The sequence below is a fragment of the Epinephelus fuscoguttatus genome, linkage group LG13 (genome assembly GCF_011397635.1).
Source record: "Epinephelus fuscoguttatus linkage group LG13, E.fuscoguttatus.final_Chr_v1".
Lineage (NCBI taxonomy): Eukaryota > Metazoa > Chordata > Actinopteri > Perciformes > Serranidae > Epinephelus > Epinephelus fuscoguttatus.
In genome coordinates, this window is record NC_064764.1 from 40,337,745 (window position 1) to 40,354,091 (window position 16,347).

General features: G+C 43.7%; 1 protein-coding gene across 1 annotated transcript in view; it reads left to right on the top strand.

Annotated features, from left to right (window-relative positions):
* Window positions 1-15,734, top strand: part of kcnh3 (potassium voltage-gated channel, subfamily H (eag-related), member 3) — a 235,867-nt gene extending 220,133 nt beyond the window's left edge. The window contains exons 12-15 of the mRNA XM_049593955.1: window positions 4,317-4,573; window positions 4,970-5,070; window positions 5,182-5,234; window positions 7,902-15,734. Coding sequence (XP_049449912.1) covers window positions 4,317-4,573; window positions 4,970-5,070; window positions 5,182-5,234; window positions 7,902-8,876 — 1,386 coding nt within the window. The 3' untranslated portion in view covers window positions 8,877-15,734. The remainder of the gene's footprint in view (window positions 1-4,316; window positions 4,574-4,969; window positions 5,071-5,181; window positions 5,235-7,901) is intronic.
* The last annotated feature ends 613 nt before the right edge of the window (window positions 15,735-16,347 follow it).

Below are 16,347 nucleotides of genomic sequence, written 5' to 3' on the forward strand. Positions count from 1 at the left end.
TACTCAGTGTTTATCGCTGTCGCCTCACAGCAAGAGGGTGTCTGGTTCAAACCCAGGGTGAGGCGTTTGCATGTTCTCCTCCAGGTGCTCCGGCTTCCTCCCACAGTCCAAAGACATGCAGGTTAATTGGTGACTCTAAATTGTTCGTAGGTGTGAATGTGAGTGTGAATGGTTGTCTGTCTCTATGTGTCAGCCCTGTGATAGTCTGGTGACCTGTCCAGGGTGAACCCTGCCTCTCACCCAGTGTCAGCTGGGATAGGCTCCACACCCTCCATGTAGGAACTGTTTTCTTTCTATAGAACTACACCTGCAAACGTGTAGGTCAGAAGGAAGCATGCATCTGCTAGCTCACCAAGCACCACTAAGCTAAGTAACATTACACCTCAGTGGAGGAGGACACCGTTAATGTTTACATGCCACACTGTCACAAGCCCCTCATTTATGAGTAGATTCAAAAGTATTTTTTTGGCACTTTGAGCTCCACAAGCTGAGTGACATCTAGTTCCATTATGTTGGAGATAAGTCAGACATCACTACAGCCAATATCTCCAGCACACTGCATCTCAGACCAAAACTGTCTAGACTGATAAACAGCACTCCAGGTAAGAGGAAAAATGTGTGGGTTTTTGATTTGGGGCTGAACTGTTCCTTTAAGTCACACCAACTCTTACACAGCAATCATCTGGAATTAATAAATTAAGATTTTCTCCTTGGGTTTTCTCTGTGTCTTCTTCTGTTGTGTATTTAACGCAGAACTTTAAAGTTCTTGTCGTTCAATCACAGTCGCAGAGTCCTGTTTTGTTTAGCTCGTCATTTCTGGAAGTTTCAGCGACCCAGCATCAACACTGGAGACAGCCTAAATTATTCAGTTCATAAGCAGGGACAGAGCTGATGGGGAACAGGGACGAGTGTAACTGCCAGGGGAGTGTGTGTGTGTGTGTGTGTGTGTGTGTGTGTGTGTGTGTGCACGTGCGTGTGTGCGTGCGCTTGGAGGAAAGTGATGAGGAAAAGTCAGACACAGCAGTCTGTATTAAATGTAGCATGACAGGCTTCTTTTGACAGTCTGGCAAAGTCGGAGGCAAAACAATATTCACTCAAAACAAAATAAGAAATAATTGGAATTTAAGTTGTTATGATTCTCTCCTTCATTTCTCCGTCTGATTTCTCTCTGACATCATCCCCCAGGGTGACAGGAGGAGTTTGGAACATGGCTCAAACTCTGGAAGTCCTTCATGAGTTTAACTTTTAATGTCAGCATGTGTACGTATTTCATTCTTCATAGTTTGATAGACACAAAATCAAAACAGATTGCAGCACCATAAAGTAAATCATGAAATGATATTGATAATAAAACTTAAAGCAAACATGAGACATAGTAAAGTCAAATAAAACAAGATAAGTTTGAATTAAACCTTCATACTGCCGATATTTTATTTTCTCAAGGCCAGCACATCAATCTTTCCTCAGTAAAAACTAGCAGAGATAATATCAATGACATGAAGAGATCTTCTATCCCAGAAGTTAGATATTAGAGTCTTGTGAGGATTTTAAACCACTGATCAAAATACCTGCTCAGACACACTGATATAAAATCTGTCTGACATCACCTCTACACCTGAGTAAATCTAAAACTCCTCACTAAAAAGAAGTTTACAGAAGAGGCTCAAAAAATATAGATAAAAGAAATATAATTTATCAAGTAATATCTAAACGTTTGCTCATGTGTAAGTGTGTTGATACGATATGCTTTGTGTTTACTTAAAGGGATTATTCAGATGTTTTAAAGTAGGGTTGTATGGGGTACTTGTCTATAGTCAGTGAGTATGTTACATACAGCAGATGTCAGTTGGCACACCCTAAGTTTGACGAAGCAAGCTGGAGTGCTGACATGGAAGCTAAGTAAAAGTAAAAGCCTTGCACTGGAGATGTTACTGAAGTAAAGTGAGTATCATCAATACTCATCGCACAAAAATATACTTGAAGTATTAAAAGTAATAGTACCCAGTGCAGAAACACTAAGACTAGACTGGGGCCTCAAGCAGTTGGGGTTTCGGCGCCTTGCTCTCCAGCCTGACTCTCCAGCTACAGTATATTTGATCTGGAAAGACTCCTGCACACTGTCTAACTTGCAAAAATAATGACTTTAATGCTGCAAAGTTTCAGTGACTAGGCCTTCATCAGCCAAACCAGGTTTGCCTGGTTTTGATCCACAAGTTTTGTTGTTCTTGTATGTCTCCTACACACCTGTTTGGAAATAGATGTGCAAAGTATTCCTTTGTTTTAAGTTCTAGTCCATACCCACTGAGTGCACAGTTGCCCACGTACAGTTTCACATGGTGTGTGTTTGGGATACAGGTCACAGGAAATTGCAGATTAAATAGTCAGCTGAACCCATTAAGAAGAGCAATGTATTCAGACAGAGTTTTGGAAAAACGTGGGACAGACAGAATGACTGACTGACAGAATGACACACTGACAGTTTCTGTGATTATGTACAGCATACCATACCATGACTTAGTCATACCAAACATTAGAAAACAACACCAACATTGGTCCACAGGGGGAGCCACAGCGATCGGTCGCATTTTAGCCATTTGTAAGCATTTTTCTGTTGTTATAGCGCCACCCAGTTGCCAATTAGAGTTAAATTTCTCCAGTCACCTTGAGGCGTCCTGTTCTACATATCTACCAAGTTTAGTAAAAATCCATATGGCGGTTAGGCCTAGATAAGAAATGAGCTCTCTAGCGCCCCCATTTTGTTTGATGGGCTCAATAATGGAGGGGTCCCCTCAGATTATGTGTGGTCATATGCCTACAAAGTTGCGTGGTGATGGGTGAAACCCTTGAGATGTTCTACACCTTTATGTGATGAGTCACGCCCTCCATAATATTCATTGCCTTATAGAAGCTCAGTTTTAGGAAGTTTTCGAACTTTTGCCTAGAGGGAAGTTTAGATATTTCTCACTATATTATGTTCACCCAGTTTCATGCAGATGGCTCAAACTTCCTAGGAAGAGATCCATTTGAAGTGTTTTTCAAAAAATTCAAAATGGTGGAAAATCTATATAAGCGGAAGTTATGGGTTCTTGAGGCAAATGTGTTCCTCATGAGGAGAGGCATCTCTGTGCAAAGTTTCATGTCTCTACGACATACGGGGCATGAGATATGCCCATTCAAAGTTTGACATTTCAATGGGTTGCTATAGCGCCCCCCTTTGGCCAATTGATGTAATATTGCTTCATTGGCATCCTCCCATGACCCTCTACCACTGTGCCAAATTTCACATGGATTGACCAAGTCAGTGAGGAGAAAAACATGGAACAGACACACACACAGACAGAGTTTTCATCATTATATAGTAGGATGAGTACCTCAAATCTGTACTTCAGTAAATACACTTAGTTGCATTCGACCACTGACAGGGGGCAGTAGCAAAGAGCATTTGACTCCAAAACAAATATTTTTAAACTGCTTTATTCAGCGTTTTTACCAGTTTAAATCACCTGGTCCATTTCTTTTGGAGAGGAAAAGACCTCTGTGGATGATTCAGCTCCTGGTAAAACCTCCTGAACATCTGCATCATAAGTCATCAAATACAAAAAAATGAGCACACATTAGCAGGCGCTGGGCGTCTGCAACATAGTGAACAGTGCCACAAAAACACTGATTTGTAACATGAAACATCTTTATTCAGCGTTTTATCAGTTTGAATCACCAGGTTTGTTTGTTTGGGAGAGGAAGAGACCTCTGGATAATTAAGCTCCTGAACAATGAACACTGAAGGAATTTGAACCTGGAGAAGTCTCACCTGGTTGCAATGTGCAATCCTCACCACTAGATGCCACTAAATCTGACACACTGGACCTTTAAACTGATTTAGATTTGTTTTTAAAGTGGCTGAAATATGTTCTGTTGCTGACCTCTCTAAAGCTGCACATTGCGTAGCTTCCGTGTCTTTCTCCTTTCTGCTTCTTCAAACTCTATGACTGTAGCTAACACACTGACTATGTATGATTACCTCGTACAGTCCCACTTTAAAAGATCTGAATTATTTCTTTAATTGATCTCTGTTAGTAGAGGCAGTGTGTTGAACTGAACCTGTGTGAGTACAATACATCAAACATTCAGTGTTCACTGGTAGAAACTGGTGTTATTCTGCCACCCACTGGTACAACCGTGTCACTGCGCTCTATTTGCCAACACATGCAGCTGAGCTCTAAACAAACACAACCTCTGTGTCACTGACAGCAGGTGAGACGGCTCATGTTGTTTCACTGTGACTGGGTTCAAACTTTCACTGTCTCCTCTTCCCTCAGGTGGACTGGGAGAGTAACGGCGGCCTGGTGAAGAAGCTGCCATCGATCCGTGAGGACGAAGAGGGCGACGAGGAGCAGAACACAGTGTCCCGTGCTCCTCGCTCCCCGCTGCGTCTCAGCAGGGGGCTCAACTCTCCCCTGCGCTCTCCTCTGCTGCCACCCAGGCCGTTCCGTGCTCCCTCAGAGCATTCCCGCCCCACCACCCTGCAGATACCAGTGGTCAGCTTCAGCAGCGCGCCGCCTGAACTCAGCCCCAGGTAACACACACACACACACACACACACACACACACAGACTGCTGTGAAAGAAGTAGCAGCAGTTGATGCTGCAGCATAGGTGTCTGGCTGCCATGGTAACCATACTGCTGGGTCACATGGCAGCTGCTGGCAGGTGTACAGGTTTTCTCGCTGTAGGACGACGTGTGTTCATGCAAAGTAAATGTGTCCATATGTGCACAGAGATTAATGACACCCTGTGTGCTGTGCTGCAGTGTGTGAACAAACCTGCTGACCGAGGGGTTTTATATGTGCGAATAAATACACTGCACACACACACACACACACACACACACACTGTAATTAGTGCTCCTACAGCTGCTTTACATTCCTCTCCTGTTCACCATCTCTTACTTTAAATCCCTTTTTCCTGCATAGATTCGTGGACGGCATCGAAACTGAGAGCAACTGCACATCGTCACAGAAGTTTGAGTTCAGTCCCAGCATGTCACCTGCAGCACCACCGTCCCCGTACCCAGGTAACACACACACACACACACACACACACACACCATTTTACCTCTCTGTCCGAGGAATTGTTTTTTCTGGAGGATTAATGCTCATGTTTGTGTTGTGTGTTGTGTGTGTAGGGATCCGTGAGCACTCTGAGATCAAGCAGAGTGTGTCTAAACTGACTGAGGAGGTGAGTGCTGATGCTGTTTGTACATGATGATGATGCCTGTCTACATCTACCTGAGGGCTCTGGGTGTTTTGTTCGTTCATCTGTTAGTCAGCAGAATATTTCATAAATTATTTAACAGCTTTCACTGCAGACGTTTTTACATTAAAGGACCAGTGCAAATAATGGAATTAGGTGTGTTAATAAGTCCTGGTGTTGTGCATGTTGGCACCCTGTCGTGACACACTGGGACACTTTAATAGTTATAATAACACTGTATAATGAGTACTTTTAATACTTTAAAGCTGGGGTAGGCAGTTTCATTTGGTGTCAGTGGGCAAAAATCCCATAATAAACTTTGATTGTATTGTAATTCAAATGGTCTGAGAGAAAGCTCTGCACCTCCTCATGGTTCTGTTTTCAGGCTTTAGAAATTATAGCCTGTGACAGGAGACTTTAGCCAATCACAGGTCATTTCAGAGAGAGGGCATTCCTATTGGCTGTTCTACAAATGCAGATGTACGTCCATTTGGTGAAAGTCTGATTCAATGGCAAAGAGTCCTGCAGAAAAAGTTGCTATTCCAGTATTGGCGACAACTGCATGCACTGCAAAGGAACCCAAAAAAGGAAGACGGACTGATCAAAAACAAAGTCTGACAATAAACAAAATACGTGTCAGAATCGGTTAAACGTCTCTAAAGGCCCGTTTCCACTGCAGGAACTTCAGGGTAATTTTACGGGGCCAGGGCTGTTGGTGCGTGTCTCCACCACAGGAACCACCCCCGAAGGACAGAGTTCCGGAACTTTTACAGGGGCTAAACAAGTCCCTGCCTCGGAGTAGGTACTCTGAACGGCCCCGAAAAACTCCTGAGTGGGGCTTGGGGATTACTTGGTGCTGATTGGATATACTTAAGGTGGGATGTGACGTCAACAGAAAGCAACAAAATAGCCGGCATTTTTAAAGCTCAGCAGACGAGGGTTAGCTCGTTCATAGCTTCCACCGCCATGTAAAAAAACTCAATTACCGGTCCGTGAAAAACATATTTTTTCCAGCGGATATCTTATTACAACATGATTGAGCTAGCAAAGCAGTTTTGTGTTGCTATGTGTGGTATTTATTCAGTTTTGGGAAATCACAATGTCTAGAAAGCATCAGCTGACAGGGACAGCTAACAGCAGCAGCAAAGCTAACATCAGGACTTCATCTGTTAAAAGCCTCCCATTGTCGGAAACGACATGAAACTACTCCAGTTAGCTCAATCATGTTGTAACTAAGACATCCGCTGGAGAAAATATTTTTTTCATGGGCCATTTAGTGAGTTATTACAGACACCGCTATCGGGTAACAGCTAACAGCGTCCCTACACCACTACGTCACCCCGGTCAAAATGGTCGCGCAATGATTACGTCACATCCAGAGCCCGGTAACTTTACAGGAACCTTCCTCCTACTCCGCTCTCTCAGTGGAGACACGGTGGTTGAGAGGGCCGAGCGAGAGGACGTTCCCGTAGTAGTTCCTGCCCCCCAAAGAGTACCAGGAACTTCTTCAGTGGAAACGGGCCTTAAGATGGAGAGGTAATGTTGCTAATACTTTAGCCTTCTGCTAATTGGAGCCAGAGGCTCATGACTGCAGCTTCATGTTTATGGTTATGTAGCTAATGTTAGCTAGAGCCTCGAATCACAGTTTGTCGTCCGCCTCACTCCCCACCGCTACAGACCACTTCGCCTGGAGGAGAGGAGCAGCAGCTCCAGAGACAGAGCCGTAGTCAGCGGCTGCAGCAGCCTGAATCCAGCCAGCAGATCATAAAACTTTCTGTTGCTGCCATCACACAGATTAGACTTGGCTCTGCTGCACACACTGTGGGTGTGTACTGGCTGAATTCAAGCCGCCACCAACCAAACGTCCCTTGCCCAAGTTGATGCCTGCTTGGGATGCCTGGGAAACACTGGGTTACTGTATGGAACATGTGCATTTGCCTACCCCAGCATTGAGTATATTTTTCTGTTAATACTACAATACCTGTACGTGCAGGAAGTGGGGTTTTGAATGTCGTTATACCATTACTTTTACTTAAGTAAAAAATATATCACCACTACCACTACTGGCAGAATGTGATGGCTTTCCATTTCTTCATGGGACTTCAACAACATGATTAATTTAAACGTCAATAACTTGGTGGTGAAAAGTCGACTCACTAAAAATTTGCTTTAACGTTTGCATCCTTGTGCAAAGCCCCAATAATCCATTGAGGGATTTAAGCATTCATAATCAGGAGCCCCATCAGCCAATCAGCAGGACAGTCTGTCATCACCGTGTAGGTTTTGTTCCAGATGCAAATTAATTTAAATTCTATTATTATTATTATTATTAAGATAATAGGTTTAGAGGGATTATGCTGCTTTAGCAGAGGTACAAACTCTCTGAGTGTTTCCAGCATAATATTCCATCTGAGCACGCAGCGTGTGCTCTGCAGTCAGATAAATGTTGATGTGTGTGTGAACATTACGTATGCAGCGTCTGTATCAGATTGTCTTTTACACAAATATGGATTAACTCTGGCAGATAGAAAGAACCCCGCCGTCCCATCATCCTCCTGAGCAACAAGAAACTTGATACAACATTTGCATGGACTGACCTTTGTGTGTGTGTGTGTGTGTGTGTGTGTGTGTTTACCCTGTCCCTCTCTTCAGATGAACAGTCTCTCTAAACAAGTCTCCAAGCTCAGTCAGGAGTTGCAGGAAATGACACGCCTGCTCAAGCCCCTCCTCCAAACAGCACCACAGCCAATCCTGATGACCATGATGCCAAATCTAACCCCGCCTCCAAGCAGCGCCAGCCAGCTGTCCACAAGCACCTGCCTGGTGCTGCAGCCCCCCGCCACACCTTGCTCCCTCCAGAGACCTGAAACTCACTCCCTGTTGGACAGTGGAGACATTGAGGGTGTGGACCTGCCAGGTTGCCTTCTCCCGACTCCTCATTCACCGAAAAGGCCTAACTCATCATCTTCAGCTTTGCCCCAGGTCCCGTCCAAACCCCCAGGGTGCAACGTAACGGGCCCCACCCACTCCAACCCCTCCTCCCCAGAGGAGGCGCATCCCGAGGGCCTCCGAAGCCTCAACGCTTCCTCCAGTAACGGGATATTTTTGCCCTCGCTGCAGGACCAGCCTCCCCTGGCCTCTCACACCCCGTCACCCTCTCTGTCCTTCTCCATGTCTCTCTGCTCCTCGCCATCTCTGTCCCCCTGCCAAGGCCCCCACCCGTCCCGACCTGGCAGCTGTGCCAGCAGAGGCCTGCTCCCCCCGCCACCCTCCCAGGACACCCCTCCTCCCCCGTCCTCCCACTGCTCAGCTCCCCCATCGCTCACATCTTCACCAGGAGACCATCGGCTGAGGCCTTCCCCCTCCGTCCTTCTCGTCTCTCCCCCCGTCTCCCTCCACCCCTCCACCGTCTCCCTGCCCTTGTCTCTGGACTTTGTCAGTGCACAGGGAAGGCCGGGAGACAGCCAGACGCCACTTTGGTGTAACTCGCAGCTGCGCCGCGGGGAGGCCAGACCCGTCACTCAGCCACAGGAGCTGGAGATGCAGGAGTGGGGACGACAGGTGGAGGAGAGCAAGTCCTCCACAGAGCACATCAGCTTCATCGACGAAGAGGAGCCAGCGTTATGAACGAGTTGGAACTGAGTGAGAGATGATAAAAGAGCAGCAGAGAATAAAAGAGATGAAAAAAGGGGAACAATGGAGATCAGATCAGGGAAAGTGACGGCTGCATGATGGAGTGAAGACTGACAGGGAAACAGACACCTGGTCCATTTCACACAGGAAGTGATGCTCAAAGGACAGACAGGAAACACACCTGGGAGGCCGACACGCAACGCCAGCTGTGAGCAAATCAGTGTGAGGGAGTACTTTTCTACACTGATCAACAACAACAGCACAACTTGTCTTACAGTATCAACACGTCAGTAGCATCAGTCGACCCCCGCAGCTACTGGGACACGCAGGACCAGAGCTTTTTAACCAGTTCCACTGAACTCTGGAGCCGAATTTTTCCAGCTGACTTAATGTTGCTTTTTAAACCCAGTATGGATGTCTCCTCCTCTTCAAAGGGCAGGTACAAACACACATATCTCAGCGGGACACATCTTTAACAAAGCCAGATAGTCGGAGCCACAGCACTGGGACTGGGAATGTAAACTCTTCGTTCAGTCTCAGACAGATCAGGTCACCTCTCCTGGAGAGCCAGTTCGTTTCATCAGTGGGATTATTTTTTAAAGTATCTTCCTCTGGGCTGGTGGAGGGAAGCTGACATCATCTTCAGAGTCATACACACGGCCGTTACTCATGTTCACAAAAAAAAAAAACAGAGATGTTTGAATTGGTTTTAACTTCTGACAGAAACTTTTTTTACCCCTATAAAATAAGTTTGAGGGAAGAAACCCGATTTTAAACAGTCAGGACGCTGTGTGAATAAAAACAGAATGCAACGTATATTTAATTGGATACAGTACAAAGATATTTAATGTTCAAACTGATAAACTTATTCTGAATTTTATACCTGCAACACTTTCCAAAACCTTTTCACCTTTTCTTTGGAACCGAGGACACCAGTTGTTGAAGTTTTGAAAGTGAAATTTCTCAAGCAGGCCCCCAAAAATCTTGAAGACTGACAGACTGTGGAAGAAAATCCCGTGTGAACACTGTGAGAGATTAGTTTCTTCTTACAGGAATCGTCTTGAGGCGTACATCGCAAACAAAAGTATTATATAAATTGTATTTAGTGTTTTCACTACTTTTTCCTGGTGTCATTCCACATTACGCACATAATTTTTCGGGATTGAAATGTTAGGATTTCTTTATTAGTGTAGTTTTATAGGGTTAAAAGAATACTGCACTTGCAAAATGACCATTTGTGAGTAAGTTACCGTGCGTTAGGTTAAATCTGTGAAGAAAAGTTTGTCCTTCCTGTGCGTCAAAGTGAACGTAGAATCCAATCCAATACTCGCCATGAAATTAAGTGAACACAGGCCGCATTTAACAAAAGCAAAGCTACATCAAAACATCTGTTTACAAACTCTCACAACACTTGCAGTATAATCCCAGTCCCATTTATGCAGTCACATGCATTTTCACTAAAACATTTTACTTTAAAAAAAACTTCCAGCTACACATAGCACACACGTGTGCATATGAGCTGCGCTGGAGCAGAGTTCAAACGCATGCCTAGGCAGGCTACTCAGCCATCCAGCCTGGTGTGGCTACACATTTTGACAGATAAAGGCCTGTCTCGATTAGAGGCCTGGTCTGGTTCCCACGCAGTTCTTTTTTTTTAATTATAAAAAGATGTATAAAAGCGGGTTGTTGGCTACCTCAAATTATGTGTCCATTCCTTGATTACCCTGTGAGTTATCATATTTCTTTGGTCCATAAGGGTCCTCAGATCAAAAGATAAATCCAAGTTGTGAGGGTTGTTTAACAGGATAAAGTGGTGACGTAACTCACTCTCTGATGCTCTGTCTGTCGGAGTTTTTATCTGAAGCCTAATTTCATACAAGTAATATTCATACTGGTTTCAATAAACAGTTTGATTGTATTTCCTGATCTTTGCTGAGCACCAGTTTTGTGTGAGAGGAATTAAAGGCCTGTCTCAAATACAGGCCTGTTGAGTTCAGTGATTTAAGCAAATAATAGCCCGGGCTATTAATTCAAGTTTTACATTTTTTTATCAAAATGTATGTGTTTGGAAAGTACTGACCACATAAATCAAACGAGTTGTGTGAGAGTTTGTAAACCGATGTTTTGATGTAGTTTTGCTGATGTTGAACTCAGCCCCCATTTACCTCAATTCATGAAGAATGTTCGCTTTGTTTGGATTCATCGTTCACCATGTAGGCATTCAAGATAAAGCTATTGTCACTAATTCGACGTAACACGCAGTGAGTAACTGATATGCAGACGGTCATTTTACACGTTATGTGAACAGCTGCAAAATATGTTTAATGAAAACAAATTGGATGTGTTGAATTCTCATTTTGAAAGGGATTTGCAGATCTTTGCATTCTGTTTTTATTTCACACAGCGTCCCAATATTTTAGCAAGTGGGTTTGTACACAGTCGGGTCAGCAGATGAGCATGTCGAGGAGCAGCTTCTATTAAAGTGCGAACCGTAGATTGTATAATAAAGATGGACGACGTGACAGCTCCTCAAAAGTGAAGCCAAAACATATTGTTCGGCCCCTGGTGGCTGGCTGCAGTATAACTTATAAACCCCACCCTGTCCATGTTAGCAGCAGGGACATGGGCCAAACTAAAAACTCAAAGTACACATCAAATACATTTTTTCCGAAGATGGTTTCTGACATTTTAGTTAGTTTTCATCACGCTGATGTTTGTTGAAGTGCTCACCTCTCTGATAAGTTTTGGTTTTAACGATACCTTTTTTTTTTCTTTTTTTAAATTTGAGGCTATATAAAGGGGGTTTGACATCATGATTGATCAGTTTTGCTGTTCGTTATTGGTCGGTAACACGAAACTGCCATAGTATTCGATGCACCAAATATTTTGGCTTCACTTTTGTACAGTGGGACGAAGTGGAGACCCGTCGTCCATCTTTATTCACAGTCACTGGTGTGAACTTTAAGCGGTTGTGACGTGTGCCAAAGACAAAAAGTAAGACTGATGGAAAACTTGGCGGAAACACAAACATCATAAACAGCACCCATCACCATCATGACTGTTTACAAACAGCCAATCAGATTGTATAGCAAACTCCCACATCACTCCTGAGCTTTAGCCATCCAGCCATTCGTGCCTTCTTCATGAAAAGTTCCCTAAAATCCTCCACCTGTTAATCACAGGCAGCATTTGGATCAAAATTTACACAGAAAGCCATCAGAGTCACCTTCAGAGAACACGTGCACCTTTATCTAAAATGTTATTTATTTATTTATTTATTTAGGCTGTGAATTTATTTATTTTGTGGAGCAAAGCAACGAGGGAAACTTATTTTCAGTGGGAAGGTTGTGACGAGTGTTTGCCATCTAACTGCACATTAACACTCCAGACTGTCACCTTCCTGATTCTTATGTAGCACACATGCATTGACACATTCATCATCATCATCATCTTCACCCCCCCAACCTCGCCAACCACTGAGCTTTATGCTGGGACGAGACAACAGCCTAACCCTAAAACTCCAATACCCAGGCTGCATTGCTACGGAGGTCTCAGGACTTCTTTTTGCTTTGGTGAGGTGCTTTGTGCGCCGCGTTACTTGTAATATAGACAGTCAGATTTCTGGTTTCTATTTTCTGTAACGGGAGCAGGGGAGGGACGACCTGGACTCTTTACACACACAGATTCACTGAGCAGAACTCCCACTGATGTCCATGGAGTTCAGATCCTGCGGGTTGCTCTGGGGTGGGGGTGGGAGGGTCTTGGGTACACAAAAGGGTTTTAAATGCATGTCACAGCTTTTTTTTGCATGAGGAATGTGCCTGCTTTGGAGCTGTCCAGGGCGGAGGGCTGACGGGAGACGACAAACTGCCCCGCCCGACTGGAGGCTGTTGGGTTTCAGATGTTTTATTAAAGACTGCTGTTACATTAAAAAAAAGAACTTTACCAGGATTACATACTGTACAACAATAAAGAAGTGTTGTTTTGTAACATGTTGGACTCCTGTGCTACTCTGGGAACCATTAGCCCCAGTTTGAGTCACAGAGGTGAGCGTCCTGTCTGAAAAATAAATACTGAGGATGACTGGGAAACCTAGAAGGACACTTAACAATACTAACTGCTGATCTGGAGATAGTTTCAGAGTTGTTAAAGGAATAGTTCAGATTTTTTGGAGTGCTGTTGTATGGGACACTTATCTATAGAAAGAATATTACATACAGTAGATGTCAGTGGACGGATGGAGTCTGACATGGAAGCTGCTGTGGAGAGGTCAGCAACAAAAACCTTTAGCCACCTAAAAAGATCAATTTCAGTGTTACTGTGTGCGCTATATTTAGAATATTTTCACTGCTTTACCTTGATGTCAAACAGTGATTTCCCACTGGAAAATGAAGCCGTAATATCGCTCTCTTCAAAGCCAGACTCCATTGAGGAAAACAGTAATTTTACCTCACTGAACACAGGAGCTGCTGGTCGACTGCTGCCTCCATCAGTTAGTTTGTTTGTCTCATTGTGTGACTTTTGCATTTAAAGGGTTAGTTCAGAGTCAACAAAGTCATGTATTAACATAAACTAACAAACTAATCGAGGCTGCAGTAGACCAGCAGCTCCTGTGTTCAGTGTGCTAAAATTACTGTTTTTCTCAATGGAGTCTGGCTTTGACGAGAGCAAAGATGAAAAACTGAAGCCATTAACAGCTTCCCTGTTAGAACAAGCTGTCTGACAGAAAGGTAAAGCAGTGAAATAACTCTCAATATAGCATACACTTAAACTGATACTGATATTTTTAGGTGGCTAAAAAAACATTTTGTTGCTGACCCCTCCACAGCAGCACATTGCTTAACCTCCATGTCAGTATTCCAGCCTGCTTCTCCAAACTGAAGGTGTGCCGACTGACATCTACTTTAGGTATTACACTGACTGTGGATAAGCACCCAATGCAACCCCACCTCAAAAAATCCGAACTCTTTAGTAAGTCTAACCATCTGGATGAAATTATATTCTGTCTGCAAGACTAATATGTTTTCCTGTTTCACAAGTTGCGTCGGCTGTTTGTGATCCAGGTGATCCTCACTCTTTTTGTAAAATGCAAGAAAAATGCATTTTTTATTTTAAAATGAAACACATAGAAAGAGGCAATAGAAACAAATGTAACTGATAACATTTTAAAATGTTTGTTCATGTTGCATAGATGCATAAAAGACATTATTTTTAGATACTGTCTCTGTCTGGAAGGAAACAGAGTCAGAAAAAGGTCAGAAATCTTTTTCCGTCCTGCAGCAGACACAGTATTTTTATCCAGTTTGTTAGAGAAGTGTTGTGTTAGTTGAAACTATCCTCAGCACAGCAGGAAGTGTTGTTAAAAAAAGCCTCTGGGTTCTTCAGACATCACTACGAATTTACTTTTCAAAGAAACTGATAATTACCTCTGTGACTCAGACTCAGTGGGGAAACACAAGTTCACTGTTCTTGCATTAACTGTATTTGTGCTTCCTTTACACCGCGGAGAGAAATGTATTCTGTGCTACATGTGACTGCAGCACTAAACACATGAAGCAACCAGGGCTGCACCGATGTGGATCTGATATTAGCATCACACACAGCTGGATCAGGTACCAGACACTGTGGGACCAATCCATTATCAGTTCATTGTATTAATCTCATTACACGTGTGTACATCATGTGTCAGGAGCGCGCCAACAGATCGCATTTTGTTCTGCTTTTATGCAGTTGAATTTGTTCATTTCAAGGTTTACACTTGAACTGTCGTTGCAGGATATGTCCACGTAAGTATCTGAAACATACCTTGAAGGGTTCATTCAAATCGACCCCTGGTATATAGTGTGGTAGAACACATATCAGATATTGTCTAATCATTACAAAACCACAGGATATGTTTCATAACCATGTGTGTTTTGAAATCAGTTAACAGGGGGCGCCATCAGTTCCAAACAAGTGCACTGGCCTTTCGTAGAATTTGGTCATAAATCAATGACAGTTTGTCCAAACGTCACCAAACCTGGTGGATATTTTTATTTGAGCTGTTAACGCCTATCCCCAAAACATTTCTGCAACTGACCCACAGAGGGCGACAGTGTACCAAAGAAAAGCATGACCCGCAGAGATTTGGACATGAATGAATGAACATATCCTGCTGAGACCCTGCGTCCTCCTTTGAGGACACCACATTTTGGGTTTACTGGACCTTATACTTTATTCTGCTTAATTTAGACCTGTTGTCCTCGTTCGTGGACACTTTTTTGTGCCATCTAGTGGTGGGAAGAGCACAGTACACAAAAGTGGACAACGTCCAAAACCTGATCAAATTTAATAATTAATGTTTGTAGCTCGATATGCCAAACACTTAACCAATTTTAGAAACAGTGACAAGCGCAGGCACTGTTAATGTAAAAGTGCTCGTTTGAAGACATTGGGAATTTATTTTCATTGAGAATGTTTTGTTTTTTTAACCAAACAAAATTCCAGGTCTCAGGAGGATATACCTGATTGTCATAAAACATTTTAGCTATCTGTCATACAGGTATTGTAAACTGTCAGAGGTCTTGATCTTTTGCAGCTCCATGATGGCTTAAACCCGCTCGCTGCTATATTTAAACACTGGTCTTGGATTGGTGCACACCATCTGCTGATACCTAAAGCCTCGGTGCATCCCTGGAGGCAGCCCCACAGCCCTCTGCTTTAAAGGGATAGTGCACCCAAATATGAAAATTCAGCCATTATCTACTCACCCATATGCCGAGGGAGGCTCAGGTGACGTTTTAGAGTCCTCACATCACTTGCGGAGATCCAAGGGGAGAGGAGGTAGCAACACAACTCCTGAGTAGATAATGGCTGAATTTTCATTTTTGGGTGCACTATCCCTTTAACCCAGACTGTTTGTTTAAGGTGAGACTGAACCTTCTGAGGAGAAATAAGACGCAACACAGAGGTAATCCTTCTTCAGGTCTGCATATATTTTCAATGGTAACATTCATTCTATCAGTTTCATTAAGGTTTGAAATGTCAGGGATCAACACTCTAGAAATATCCTGATGGAAGAAGAAATTATATGATTGAGGGAAGAAACACGATGTAGCGCTCGACTCTGCTGCTGTGGACGCACTTGGTGCTTCACCCCCCGGGGCCGGTCTCAAATCATTGCTCCTTTATTCCTTACATCTAATCGCTCGCTTCTTGAAACAAACCCAGGAGCTTTCGTTTATCCGTTTGGACAAACACCCAGTCAGGGAGGGGAGGGACAGACTTTCATATTTAACAGAGATGTGAGGATACATGCATCCTCTGATCTCTGGTGTCGTGTGTAATCATGCCTGTTAATGAGTAACCGGGCAGGTCGGAGACAGAGTGAGCACTCTGGAACTACATTTCCCATTGGGATTATAAGGTGGGACCGAAGTGACAGGCGACAGTGCACGCAGAACCACAAAGGTGTGAGAAAAATAAA